The 13,600-nt window shown below is 56.2% G+C and overlaps 1 protein-coding gene across 2 annotated transcripts in view; it reads right to left on the reverse strand.

The window, feature by feature from the left end:
• The window catches only part of COL5A3 (collagen type V alpha 3 chain), a 39,166-nt gene that overhangs the window by 13,842 nt on the left and 11,724 nt on the right, over positions 1-13,600 (reverse strand). For both annotated transcript variants that reach the window (XM_036459678.2, XM_036459677.2), the window contains exons 17-44: positions 13,347-13,400; positions 13,213-13,266; positions 12,936-12,989; positions 12,236-12,280; positions 12,086-12,139; positions 11,869-11,913; positions 11,672-11,725; positions 11,448-11,492; positions 10,540-10,593; positions 10,392-10,436; positions 10,191-10,244; positions 8,561-8,605; positions 8,402-8,455; positions 8,151-8,258; positions 7,686-7,739; positions 4,327-4,380; positions 3,394-3,438; positions 3,135-3,188; positions 2,980-3,024; positions 2,520-2,573; positions 2,374-2,427; positions 2,226-2,279; positions 1,982-2,089; positions 1,732-1,821; positions 1,424-1,477; positions 413-520; positions 220-327; positions 82-135 (exon numbers count right to left, since the gene is read on the reverse strand). In XM_036459678.2, the coding sequence (XP_036315571.1) occupies positions 82-135; positions 220-327; positions 413-520; positions 1,424-1,477; positions 1,732-1,821; positions 1,982-2,089; positions 2,226-2,279; positions 2,374-2,427; positions 2,520-2,573; positions 2,980-3,024; positions 3,135-3,188; positions 3,394-3,438; positions 4,327-4,380; positions 7,686-7,739; positions 8,151-8,258; positions 8,402-8,455; positions 8,561-8,605; positions 10,191-10,244; positions 10,392-10,436; positions 10,540-10,593; positions 11,448-11,492; positions 11,672-11,725; positions 11,869-11,913; positions 12,086-12,139; positions 12,236-12,280; positions 12,936-12,989; positions 13,213-13,266; positions 13,347-13,400 (1,701 nt within the window). The remainder of the gene's footprint in view (positions 1-81; positions 136-219; positions 328-412; positions 521-1,423; positions 1,478-1,731; positions 1,822-1,981; positions 2,090-2,225; positions 2,280-2,373; positions 2,428-2,519; positions 2,574-2,979; positions 3,025-3,134; positions 3,189-3,393; positions 3,439-4,326; positions 4,381-7,685; positions 7,740-8,150; positions 8,259-8,401; positions 8,456-8,560; positions 8,606-10,190; positions 10,245-10,391; positions 10,437-10,539; positions 10,594-11,447; positions 11,493-11,671; positions 11,726-11,868; positions 11,914-12,085; positions 12,140-12,235; positions 12,281-12,935; positions 12,990-13,212; positions 13,267-13,346; positions 13,401-13,600) is intronic.

A 13,600-nucleotide genomic window follows, 5' to 3' on the forward strand; every position in this document is an offset into this window, starting at 1 on the left:
CCCTCCGTCCCCCTACCCTGTCCATCTCCACACGCCTCCCCGCTCCCTGAGGACTCACCCTCAAGCAGGGCTCCCACTTACCGCATCCCCCTTATCGCCTTTGCTCCCCTTGTGGCCAGGGGTGCCCACTTCCCCCTACAAGGAAACAGGATGAGGTAGGACCCCTACCTCGCAGCCCCCCCCCCCTTCTCCTGCCCCTCCCTCTCCATGAACTCTCACCTTGTCGCCTTCCTCGCCCGAAGGCCCGGCAGCTCCAGGGGGACCTGGAAGGCCCAGGGGCCCTGGGATCCCATCTTGGCCAGTGGGGCCAGGGGGACCCCGTTCGCCCTGGTGTGGGAGTACAAGGAGGGGCGTCAGGGCTAGGGCAGGAGTGGGGTCCTGGTGTGCGGAATGGGGTGGGCAGAGCACTTACCGGGGACCCCTTCTCGCCTGCAGGGCCGACAGGGCCTTGGCCTCCACTTTGGCCAGGAAGCCCGATGCCTCCTGTGGGGCCCACAGGCCCACGCTCCCCAGGGGAGCCCTGAAAACAGGGGTCAGGAAAAATAACAATAGTAGTTCTCATTTCTGGAGGTTTTCCAAGCTGCCAAGCACTGAGTTTAAGCGATCACCAGCACTTATCCAATCTGTTCCCCCAAGAGTGGACAGAAGCTGCTGTGAACACCTAAGTCAGGGCAAGTGCCTCCTCAACCATAGCCCTCAAGGCTTCCTCTTCAGTGAGAGAGAGAGAGAGAAAGAGAGAGAGAGAGAGAGAGAGAGAGAGAGAGAGAGAGAGAGAGAGAGAGAGATCCTCCTGGCAGCCCACCAGGTCCTGCACAACTTCCCCCGGACCCCTCCCTGCCCTCATCTCCTCCTACTCTCACCCCAGCTCACCCCCCTCCAGCCACAAGGTCTCCATGCTGTTTTCTCCAATAGGCCAGGCAGGGTCCAGCCTCAGGGCCCTTGCACATGCTGTCCCTCCACCCAGAACGCCTTTCTCTGCACATCCACAGGCTCCTTCCTTACCTCCTCAGGTCCCAACTCAAATTCTCCTTCTCAGGAGGCCTTCCCTGAGCAGCCTGGCTCAGCTGCTCTTCCCCCTCCCTCTGCTGCTTTGTTTTGGGACATTCATCATTGCTCATTGCTCGTCTCCCCAACTAGAGCGGAACCTCCAGGAGAAAGGAGGTTTTATATGTATCTGCCTGGCACACTGGTGAGCATGTGTCAAAGCGATCATCTGGTTGAGTCATCTGATAGCCAATGAGATGGGCTATGTTACAGATGAGGAAACAGAGGCTCAGAGTGACATGACTGCCCCGCCAGTGAGTGACAGAGTTGGATGCGGCCCAGGCCTGTCTGACTCCAAAAATAATGACAACGCCCAGCTTTCCAGACACCCCAAGTTCCTCCACCCTGCTCCCTACCCAGCAGATGGGGTTGCACTTACATTGGCACCGATGGGACCCGGTGGGCCCTTGTCACCCTTCAATCCAGTAGGTCCCTGAGGGAGGAGATGATTCACAGTCAATAGACAACCCACCCCCAGGTACCTCCCAGGTCCTGTCTTCACGTTGGGGGGGCCCACCTCCTTCCAGGCACTGAGGTTCAGGGGGATCAGTCTCCTCCAGGCCCCTCCTGCTGCTATGCCTTTATTTTCACGGTCACCCCCCCCACCAGGATGCCCTGCCCTGAGCCCCCATCTCCTTCTCTGCTTCAGGACTCAGCACCCACAGGAGGGCTCCGGAGGGTACTCACAGGGTCCCCTGGGGCTCCTTGGGGGCCAGGGAAGCCCCGCGGTCCAGGTGGTCCTTCCTTCCCAAGGGGCCCCAGCGGCCCCAGGTCCCCCTGCAGGAGAGCAGAGGAGGAAGGTCAGGCTCAGAGAGGATTGCCGCCCCAATCTGGAGGCCTGCCCTCCCCTGTGGGGCTAATTCTGAGCCCTCAGGAGGCAGGGGGCCCCTGGGGGGCTTTGGGCCCCTCTGCCAGGTCTCCCACAGGCAGGTCTCACCTTGGCCCCCTCTCTGCCTTCCAGCCCCGGGAGACCTTGTTCCCCGGGAGGGCCGGGCGGGCCGGGCGGGCCCCTCTCACCCAGCGGGCCTGCTTCTCCTGTCTTTCCCTGGAGAGGAAGAAGGCGCATCTGGAACGGAGGTGGTCTGGGGTGGGGGGATCTGTCTGAGATCCACTCCCATCCCCCCCAAATACTGCCCCCCAGCTGTCACAACACTGGGGGGACTTGTGGGGTCCCGTCTGACCTGAGGACCCACAACACCGGCTGGACCAGGTGGGCCTGTTTGACCTTGAAAGCCCTGGGAAGAAAAATTAAAAGAAGTCACCGTGGGGGGGCGGGGGGGGCCAAGAAATGGAAAGCCCAGTGGGGTCAGAGGTCAAATCATCACTCACCAATTCTCCTCTCTGTCCAGGGTGCCCAGGTCGCCCGTCTTTCCCCTGGGGGCCCTGAAGGACAAGGTGGGGGAGAGTCGAGGCACAAATAAGGAGGCTCTCCACGCCCAGCTCCCTCCCCACCTCACCAGGGTGAGCTCACTTACAGGGGGACCCTTTGGCCCAGAGAATCCAGGGGGCCCTTGTAGGCCTGGGAGGCCCTGAAATGGAAGCAGAAGTCATTACTCACCCCCCTTGCCCGGCTATCCTCGGCTCCACATAATGACAAGAGCTGGCACCCACTGAGCGCCTTCCGCATGCCGGCACAGGGCCCGGCACACAGAAGTCATTTCATTCACTGCTGCGGCCCTTGGGGTGGGGACTGTGGTTATTCCCATCTTGCAGAGGGGGAAACTGAGGCCCAGAGAGGTTCAGTGATTTGCCCAAGGTCACACAGCAGGTAAGTGGCCAAGGTAGGACTTGAACTCATGGCTCTGACCTCCGAGGCTGTGCTCTTTCCTCTGCGTTGTAATGTCTCCCTACCTCCTGGATTTGTCTCCTCCCCAGAAACACACACACACACACACACACACACACACACACTCACACTCACACTCACACACTCACCTTTTCACCAGGGATCCCAGGAGCCCCGTCCTGGCCCACATCGCCCTAAGACAGAGAGAATGAGATTCAGGCCACAGAACAAACTCAACTGGGAGGAATTTGGAGGGGCTTGGAGGGGCTGGGGAGTCTGGGGAGCCTGATGGCCCACCCCATACCTTGGTGCCTGGTGGCCCTGTGGGACCCGGTTGCCCCCTCTCTCCACGGGATCCCTGAATAGAAAAGAAGCAAAGATTGGAAGTGAGGGGTGGGGGGAGCCGAGGAGATGAGATCAAGTCCTCTGGGTCCCACCCCTCTTGTCCCACCAGGGACACCGACATAACCCTAATGCTCTTCTCCCCAACTCCCCTCTCTAGTCCCTCCTTCCAGCCCTGCCCCCCAAGACCCTGTGGGGTGGGGAGGCTCCCCATTTCTTACAGGCAGTCCCCGCTCTCCCTCCAGTCCTGGCTGCCCGGCCTTCCCCTGGAAGATCAATCAGGTGAGGGGGAGCTGGTTACAGTGAAAACACATGACACCAACACACAAAGGCACCCAGTCACAGACCTAGAAAGATATCTGTCACCATTTATTCACAAGCCTTTCACACACACACACACACACACACACACACACACACACAGAGTCACGCAAAGATCAGGGCATGTATGATTGACCCACGCATATAAGCATGTTTGTCCACGCAAACACCTATTTATCACAGTTGCACACATGTCTTCATGCCATCGTGACAAGCACTGGGTGATCGCAGCCTCAGGCTGAGATGTGAAGCCTGACATGCAATATGTCCCTTGAACACGCGTACACTTAGTGTAAACACATACATGCATGGGTTTATGTGAAGGTGCAGTCCTGATAAGCACAGCACATACATGCACTCATGTACATATACACAATGTCCATTTACTCAGCAACAATGCACACAGAGCAGAGTAATGTGTACAGAGCACGCATGTGTACACAGTCGCTCAATGTACACAGAAATACACACACATGTATATAGTATCCTTTCACACACATATGCATGCCCCTCACACACATGTATGTCCACAATCACACACTGTGCAGGCTCATGCCCCATTCACTCGGTCACAGGCCCACAGGCTGCAGCACCCAGACCTCATCTAATTTGCACTGAGAGACACACGGGACACACGTGCACACATATATGCAGAGGCACCTGTGCCACAATGCCGGGCGGGGTCACCTACATGTGTCCTGCATTGCACATGGGATGAAGTAGGCCCTCAAGTGCTTCCAGGCATAGACACAGACACCCAGCCCCCCCGTCATGCACAGCCACGGATGCTGTCGTCCAGGTAAGCCCTTCCCTCCCTGCCCCTCACGACTCACCCGCCTCCCTTTCTCTCCTATTGGTCCCAGGGGGCCAGGCAGGCCAGTGGATCCCTGAGTGGAGAGAATCAGAGAGAAGAGGTGGGGTGAATGGCCCCTAATCCCATTCAACCACCCCATCCTTTCAGGCCTGTCCAGGCAACTGATTCCAGAAGCTTCTTTGGTCCTCCAGCCCGTCTCCTCCAGAGCAGCCTTCTGCCCTCCACTCCCCTCTCTCTCGCCCTTGCTCACTCCACTGCAGCCACACCGCCTCCTTCTCCGTGCTCCTCAGAGGACACGGATGTGCTCCTGCCCGAGGCCTCTGCACGGCTGCTCCCTTCGCCTCAGATGCTCTTCTCGCCCGTCCCCACGGGGCCGCTGCTCCTCATCCCAAGCCATCATGTGGACGGCTGGCTTCCTGCCACTCTCCTGACCACCACGTCCGCTGAGTCACCCTCCGTCTACCACTTGGCCTACTTTGTTTTCCCCATCATATATGTATGGAAACGACTTCATTCGCTTGCTCGCTTATCCAGCATCTGTTTTCCCCACGAGGACACAGTGCTCCGCTCTTATTCCTGCCGTCTGGCATGCTGTGGGGCCTCCTGGCTGTGTTAGCTAACCCGCTGCAGCCCTTCCTGCTCTGCCCATCTGGAGGCCCATCACAGGCTCTCACGGTGTTTGCAACCCCAGACCCACCGCTGTGCGGCCCTGGGAAAATGGCTTAACTCCCTGGGAATTGGCCTCCTGTAGCCAACCATATCCTCCTCGCAGGGTCCTGGTGAGGCTTAAGCACGGTGAAGTGTAGAAAGTGATTTACACAGTGCTGGGAACACAGTAAGTGCTCAAGCAATGCTAGCTGTCACTGTTGTTATTTCTGATGATTACGGTCCGCTGTGTGCTGTTTAGCCCCCTCAGCATTCACATCTGACGCTCTATCCCCCTGTGGTGGTATTTGCAGGTAAGATCTTTGGGAGGTATGAAGGCATGTCAGTGGAGCCCTCAGGAGGGGATTGTTACCCTTAAAATAAGAGACTAGGCCTCTCTCTCTCTCTCTCTCTCTCTCTCTCTCTCTCTCTCTCTCTCTCTCTCTCTCTCTCTCTCTCTTCTCTCTCTCTTCTCCTCCCCTGACCCTCTCCCTGCCCCACCATGTGAGGATACTAAGAGAAGACAGACGGTCATCTATAAACAAGGAAGAGCCTTCACCAGAATCTAAGCATGCTGGCATTCTGAACTGTAAGAAATGCATTTCTTCCCTGGCTGGTTTGGCTCAGTGGATAGAGCGTCAGCCTGCAGACTGAAGGGTCCCAGGCTCGATTCCGGTCAAGGGCACATGCTCAGGTTGCAAGCTCGATCCCCAGTAGGAGACAGCCAAACAATGATTCCCTCTCATCATTGATGTTTTTATCTCTCTCTCCCTTCCTATCTGAAATCAATAAAAATATATATTTTTAAAAGAAATAAATTTCTGTTGTTTGAATCACCCAGTCTGAGGTGCTTTTGTTGTAGCAGCCTGAGCTAAGACCCTGACCTCAGTTTAACAGACACACCAGGCCTCCTGTGATGTACTCCTCACTGCCCAAGACGGTCTTGGCTTTGCTCTAACTTCCATGAACTCCTTTGACAAGCTGGGTTTTATTCTTAGCTACTAGAATAGTAGGACACAGTGCTCCACTCTTATTCCTGCTGTCTGGCATGCCGTGGGGCCTCTTTGGTACACAAATTTGGGCATGGGTGGGGTCCCTTAGCCTGGCCAGCGATGGGGGCCAATCAGGGTTGGCCAGCCAGTGTGGGGGAGGGACCGTGGGAGGTTGGCTGTGGGAGCGCACTGACCACAGGGGGCAGCTCCTATGTTGAGCAGCTGCTGCCTAGTAGTCAGTGTTTGTCATAGTTTCCGGCCAGTCATCTGGTCTTAACAGTCAGTCTTTTAGGCTTTTATATATATATATATAGTGCCATGAGTTAATTCCCAAACCTAGTTATGTCAGTTGCCCTTGCTATTGGAGTCGTGTGGTTTAAGGAGAGTTTACAAAAATTGATGAAACATAGAAAGGAAAAAAAAGAGGTCTATCAAGTCTAAGTTAAATGGAAAAGACTTGATATAAAGGGGGAAAAAGAAAAGAAAAGAAAAAAAAAAGAAAAGAAAAACACTGTCAGCAAAGCCAGTGTGGCTCATGGTTGAATGTCGACCTATGAACCCATCAGGGCACATGCTCCATGGGGGCTCGATCCCCAGCGGCGGTTAAGAGGGTGCAGAAGACAGCTGATCAATAATTCTCTCTCATCATCGATGTTTCTATCTCTCTCTTCCTCTCTGAAGTCAATAAAAATTGCTGTCGCCAAAACCTGTTTGGCTCAGTGGAAAGAGCGTCGGCCTGCAGACTCAAGGGTCACAGGTTCGATTCTGGTCAAGGGCATGTACCTTGGTTGCGGGCACATCCCCAATAGGGGGTGTGCCAGAGGCAGCTGATCGATGTTTCTAACTCTCTATCCCTTTCTCTTCCTCTGTAAAAAAAAAAAAATCAATAAAATAAAAAAATTTAAAAAAACTTCCCTGAACTTGTGAGAAAAAGAAAAGAAAAAGCTTTTTTTAAAAAATTGCTGTCCGATTACGCATGGGCAGGATAACTGTGCCAGGAGGAGAGGGCAAACGCAAACGCATGGATCTCGGGAAGGATCCTACACTCAGATTTCTTCCCAAGCGTCCTTAAGCGTCTGCTCCACTTCACATAAACAAAAACTATAAATCATTGATGATGCAATATGGGTGTAGCTTTGGCAGAAAGAGGTGTCTAATCAGTAGCCTCATCCATCAAAACACTGGCAAGCCATGTACATTTTTGCATAAGTGCGTTTTATTGTAACTTATAACTAATTCAAGATATGTAAGAAATGTATTTTTTATGATTCTCCTCCTCGTTGACTTTGTTTAAACCGATTTCAATCACACCAAGTAAGAAGGATCTTATAAATTGTTTTATCATAAATTTTGTCACTTTTATATCAAATGGATGAAATAAAGAGCACTGGTATCTCCATTCTGCAACTGGAAAAAATGGGTCAAGAAACTTGCCCAGAGAGCATTTGAGATCTTGCTTCCAGGCAATTGCGAAGTTTGGGCTTCAGTAAATTCTTATAAAAATTCAAAAAGAGAGAAAGAGACTTGCCCAGGGTTACTTAGCAAGTAAGGGGTGACTTGCCCAAGGTCACATAGAGGCTAATGAGTGGGTACTGGAGCCCAACTCTGTTAGTTACCAAAGCCCGTACCTCATGCTGTTTATTCATGGTGGAGAGCTCAACTCCCAGACCACGGCCCAGACCTTATGTTAATCAGCCTCTGGCCCCTGCCCTTGCCCACCCTCAGCCCCTTAGCTCCTTACCTTAGGGCCTGGACGTCCTGGGTAACCTGGGAGACCTGGCACCCCAAGTTTGCCCTACAGAGGAATTATGGAACAAAGTTTAGAAATTGCAACCTGGAGGTCAGGGGGGCAGGGGGGGAGGAGAGGGCAGGATGGCTGGGCATGTAGAAGGCACAGCAGGGTGAGATTCTCTCTCCCCTCTCCCCTTTCCACTCTCCAAAAATCAGTGGGGGAAATGTCCTCAGGCGAGGATTAACCAAAAAAGAAAGCCTGTGGCCTGTGGTGGTTATGGGAACAAAAAGCAGGCAATGCGCATGGCACTGCTCCGCAATGCTGAGCAGAGGAATCAAAGGAGAAGCTTCCTGAGGTTGGAGAGAAAAGGGCAGAGGGCAGAGGGCAGAGGGCAGAAGACAAAAGGCTGGGAACCCGTGACCACAGGATGAAAAGCTGAAGAGCAGACTGGAGGGGTGACCAAGGTCCATTCACCTTCTCCCCAGCTGAGCCTGGGGGCCCCTCCTCACCAGGCAGCCCCTCCTGCCCTTTCAGCCCCTCAGGGCCATCCTCTCCCCGGGGACCTGGGGGTCCCGGGTGGCCCTGGAATAGAAAGGAGAGGCCCTGTTATCAGTTCCTTGTCACTCTTACTCCATGAAGCCCCCAGTCTCAGCCCCAACGCACCCCACCCTGCCCTCCCCAAGCCCCCCAACCCCACAAGACCCTTGACCGGGAGAGCACCTTACCCGGTCTCCTTTAAGCCCCACGTCACCCTTGAAGCCTGGGAAGCCGTCCTCTCCCTGAAGGGAGAGAGTCCAGAGGTCAGAGGGCAGGGTTCAGGGAAAGTTCACAGGCAGAGCCCCAGTATTAGGGCTCCCCTCCCAAGAAATCCCCTCCCTTCTCACCTTCACACCTTTCTCCCCCTGGAGGCCCCGGTTGCCAGAGGTACCCTGAAAAATAAAGAAGCTCTCAGGTCCTTCCCCTGCTTAAGTAAGGAGGGCCCCAAACTCAGTCCCCTGCCCCCCCAAAGCAGGTTCCCCAACGCCAAGAGGACGCTGGGCTGGGGCAGGGTAGGGGCAGCCCACTAGCGTGCTGTGCAGGAAGCGGCCTCTCTCCCGCCCCTTCTCACTGGCAGCCTCCCAAGGTCAGCTGCGTGGGGATGCGCAGGGAAGGCCAGATTTCCAAGTAATTCCTTCCCGTCTCCCGGGGACACTCTGTCCACATTTCCTTCTGGCAGGGGAAGGAGGATGAGCATTCCAGGCCCCGGCCTCGCTCCAAAGGCAGAGGCATGCTCCCCATTGTACTGGCTACAGTGCGACTCTGTGCCTGGCAACAAGGCCAGCCTGTGCTCGGGGACAGCGAGACCGCTCCGCGCGATCCCAGATGCCGCTCAGGCCGCACTCTGGGCTCGGGCCTCAGGGAAAGCTGCGCTTGGCCACAGCGTAACCGAGCTCAGAGGGACAGTGAAGTGACAGCGGGATACCATCTAACCATGTGTCCTGACAGTAGCATGACTGGGTCTCCTTCCACGGAGAGACACCGCGTCACTGAGCTCGGCGACTACAATGAAACTGCACTTGGATGCAATCTCCTGTGTGCTTTGACAACCGCGTGGCCTCCTCCGGGTACAGAGCGATTCACAGAATGACCACAGTGTAACTGAGCTTGCCAACAACTGTCCTCTGGCCCGGGCCACAATGTAACTGGAATCGGCTGCTATCACAAAGGTCTCAACTACATATAACTGCGCCTGCCTACCATGTCACCGAGTGTGGCCACCCACAGGGCGCTGTGGCCTGCTGTAACATAGCCTCCTCCCCGGGGATTGTGTCACCAAAGGTGCCTACGATGCAAAAATGTGAAGAACTAACTCTTGGCTACCACCACACTCCGTTCTTAGACCTCAGGTAGCGTGTGCCTGTACGTGGCTACGGTGTGACTGGGTTTAGCGACCAAATAGATGCGAATCCCAATATCCCTGTGTTCAGTCAATGGGGACCTCTGTTTAGCCACGGCGTGGCTCTCAGATGGTCCCCACGTTGCTGGGCTTGTAGATCGTGTGACTCTGGGCTCGAGCTTTAAAGCCACCTCTGCTTGATGACCGTGTGCTGCCCTGGACTTGGACGTGGCATTGGTGCTCACAGTGAAATGGGCTCGGCCTCGAGTGGACTCAACTGTTCTCAGCGACAAGGCAACGGCTACACTGTAAGGCTGTCCTTTGGCTGTTCAGCTCCGAAGTAATACACACGCTCCTGAATATTGCCGCTCAGACCCAAACCCCACTCTCCCTCTACACTAGGGGTGTCGAACTCAATCAGAGAAGGGGCCAAAATCTAAAATCCAGCCTAAATCGCGGGCCGCATGGTTTACGGAACAGTCATAAACTGTCATTGTGATGGAAACGCAGCGGAGTGCAGTGATGACAGCGCGGTGCGGGCCACACTGCAAGGCCTGGCGGGACGGATTTGGCCCGCGGGCCTTGTGTTTGACACATGTGCTCTACACCGCGCCTGGCCAATGTGATGAATCACCTACCTTCACACCCCGAGGTCCAGGGTATCCCCGAGGGCCTGCAGACCCTGCTGGGCCCTGCGGTGAAGATAAGATTAGTGCCATCCTGTCCTCCCCCCGCCCCCATGTTCTCAGGGCCCTCCCCTCTCTCCTCATAAGGCCCTGACTCCCGGCCCTGACTTACCAACCCTAATCCCCAACCCAGCCTCTCTCCAGATCACTCACCTGGGTCCCCTTCTCTCCTGTGGGGCCCTCGTGGCCTGGGTGACCCTGCGGGGAAAGACGTTCTAAGTTATCAGAGACCCACACGTACCACCCAAATTCCCAAGCCTCCCTTTCTTCTTCCTCCTTCTTTCCAGCATCCAGGTCTCACCGGAGGGCCATCCGATCCCGTGAGGCCTGGAATTCCTGGGTGTCCCGGGGGACCCTGAAAGATAATGAGCAGGAGGAGGAGACAGAGTCCAGATTCCACCAGGAACACGCTGCCGCCACATCAAGATTCCAGAACAAGCGGGTCCCTCGGGCCGGGAAACCTAACCCCAGCTCTGCCCGGACTTGCCTTGTGGCCCTGGCTAAGCCCCCTGGCCGCTCTGAGCCTCAGAAATCCTCTGCCTCTGGGACAGCTGAGCCGGGCCGGGCATGGAGGAACAGTGTGGGAGGAGTGGAAGCGGGGCTCCCTAGCCACACCCTTTTCTTCAGAAGTACCTCCCGCCCACGGCTTCATCTGGAGAGACCAGGGCCTTGGCAGCCAGGAGGTGACTCCCCGCACAGGCAGGCCATGGCCCAGCTAGGACAGTCAGAGTCTCTCCTGAAGTTTACCTGGATTTAGGTAAAGGATCAGCTGGATTGGGGCAAAGAAACTACAAGGTCATAAGGAGTGAATGAGAGCTGGGGAAAGGACACACTGAAACTGAACAACGTGTGGCGAGCGGCGTGCCTGCCGGGGGAGACAGAAACATGTGCAGAGCAGAGCTGGCCGCACAGGGCCCCAGAGAAAGGGCTTTCCTGGCCCATGAGTCTTGGTAATCTTCTCTGTGACTGGCGTCTGAGGGCCCCCTGCACCCCGACAACACCCCCTTGGCTGAGCTAGCTTTGGTGGCTGTCAGTCTCTTGCCGCCTCCCCTTCGCCAACAACGGCACGGTGCCCTCTGGCCTCGTTCAGGAAATGTTGTGCTTTGTCATTATCCAGAGCTCATAAACGGGGCCACAGGAAGCTTTTCCTGCAGACAGCACTGAGCAAGACCTGGGTGGGGGCGGGGGAGGGGCAGAGCTGTCACTCACCTTCTCTCCAGGAGTGCCGATGGGTCCCTGGGGGCCAGGGAGTCCCTGGGGACAGAAAATAAAAAGCACAGAGTGCAAAGGGGGGGCGTGAGAAAGGGGTGGTGAGTGCTGCCGGTGGGAAGGCAGGGGGCTGGGGCCAAGGGGGGGGGAGAGGGAGGGGGGAGGGGCGGTCTGTGGCCTGGGCTGGCCTCACCACCCACATTATTGGGAAAGGTAGCTCAAACCTGGGACCCGGGATTCCCCTGCTGTCCTGGGGGTCCTGGTTCTCCTGGAGGACCCTGGGGAGAAAGGGGGGTTTGTGAAGCCGGAGGGGGTCACGGTGTTGAGGTGTCGGTGAAGCTGGCGCGGGAGGAGGAGCTCATTGGGAGTAGACAACGATAGGGATGGTCCTGGGGTTCGGGTTGGAGGGTAGAACACATACCACGTTTCCTTTGGCACCTGGCGCACCATCAATGCCCACCGCGCCCTGCGGGAGAGAAGCCGTGAGGTGGGGCGACACACCCGCAGGAGCCAGCGCCCGAGACACTGCAAGGTGGGAGGTGCGTGTGGGAGGTGAGCGCGCAGAGAAGGGGGAAGGGAGTGCCATGCAGAGCGAGGTGAGCAGGCAGCACGGATGCGAGAGACAGAGACATTCTCACCGGGCTGCCCAGGAACCCAGGCGAGCCTCTAGGGCCAATCAGTCCTCGGGGGCCCTGCAAGGAAGTAGGAGCATTAGCCCCTCGTCGCTGCTCTGAGGCCCCATGAGTCCTGGGCACCAGGCAAGGGGTCCACGGGTCCCTGATACTCACCGGCTCCCCAGCCTGGCCAGTGGGCCCTGGAGGTCCCTCTGCTCCCTGTGGGAAGGCATCATCACTTGGGGAGGGGGGGAGGGGAGAGGGAGAGAGAGAGGGAGAGGGGGAGGCGAGAAGGGGGAGGGAGAAGGGAAGGGGGGAGGAAGGACCCTAGGAGAACTACCATCCCTCATCTGGGCAGCCCCTCCCAGCAACTGACATGGAGGGCCTCTGACCTGGACCCTCCACCCTGAGTCTCACCTCCTAAATCCTAACGCCAGTGCTAGTCTGCAGCTCTCCCTCTGTCATATATATATATATATATATATATATATATATATATATATATATATATATATATATATATTTTTTTTTCCCCCCCAAGAGGAAGAGAGAGGGAGAGAGAAACATCAATGATGAGAGAGAATCATTGATCGGCTGCCTCCTGCACACTCCCCACTGGGGAATGAGCCTGCAACCTGGGCATGTGCCCTTGACTGGAAACGAACCTGGGACCCTTCAGTCTGCAGGCCGACACTCTATCCACTGAGCCAAACCAGCCAAGGCTCTCCCTCTGGTGTGAGCCTCACTGGGGGGCCTCCGGGCCCTCCAGGTCAGACCCTCACCCCTCATCCTGTCCTGTGAACACGCCCCTCCTCCCTGACTCTCACTGTGGCTTTCCAGACCAAGCCATCTCCTAACTCTCCGATAAACTTACCTTCTGACCATCTTCTCCGGGGGGACCAGGCCGCCCCATAGGGCCAAAGTCACCCTAGGGTGGGACCAGAAGAGAGTTCAGTGTGGAAATGTGGGGGTAGAGATTAACACACACACACACACACACACACACACCCCGTCACCCCCCCAGGGAAGAAGATGGGACGTGAAGAGTGAGGACTCGGAACCAGGGTTAGAGGTTCTCATACTGAGGATGGGGAGGGGCTCATGAATATTGGGAGGAGTTTGGGCACACGGGAGGGACCTCACACACTCACCCTTTGGCCCTGCTCACCAGGCAGCCCTGGAAGGCCATCAAAGCCCCTGTCACCCTGCACAAAGAAACACCAGCTGAGCCTCGAGTCCTTGACCCTGACATCTCCTCAATCCCGGTCCTGGCCCCACCACCTACCTTAGGTCCCGTGTCCCCTGGGAGGCCTCGAGCCCCATCTGCTCCAGAGCGGCCCTGTGGGGGGAGTGACATCCTCAGGATACCCACCACCATTGACTGGGCCCGTTCTCGTGCAGAGTCCTGCGCCGGGAGCTTCTGTGTTAGTCTAACCTCCCACACGTACCTCAAACCCACCCACTACTCTCTACAACCACTGCCCTGTCTCTAGTCCAAGTCACCAGCGTCACAAAGATTAAGAACCCTCAGCTGCAGTC

Source organism: Pipistrellus kuhlii, unplaced genomic scaffold, assembly GCF_014108245.1.
Source record: "Pipistrellus kuhlii isolate mPipKuh1 unplaced genomic scaffold, mPipKuh1.p scaffold_m20_p_30, whole genome shotgun sequence".
NCBI classification, from domain to species: Eukaryota; Metazoa; Chordata; class Mammalia; order Chiroptera; family Vespertilionidae; genus Pipistrellus; species Pipistrellus kuhlii.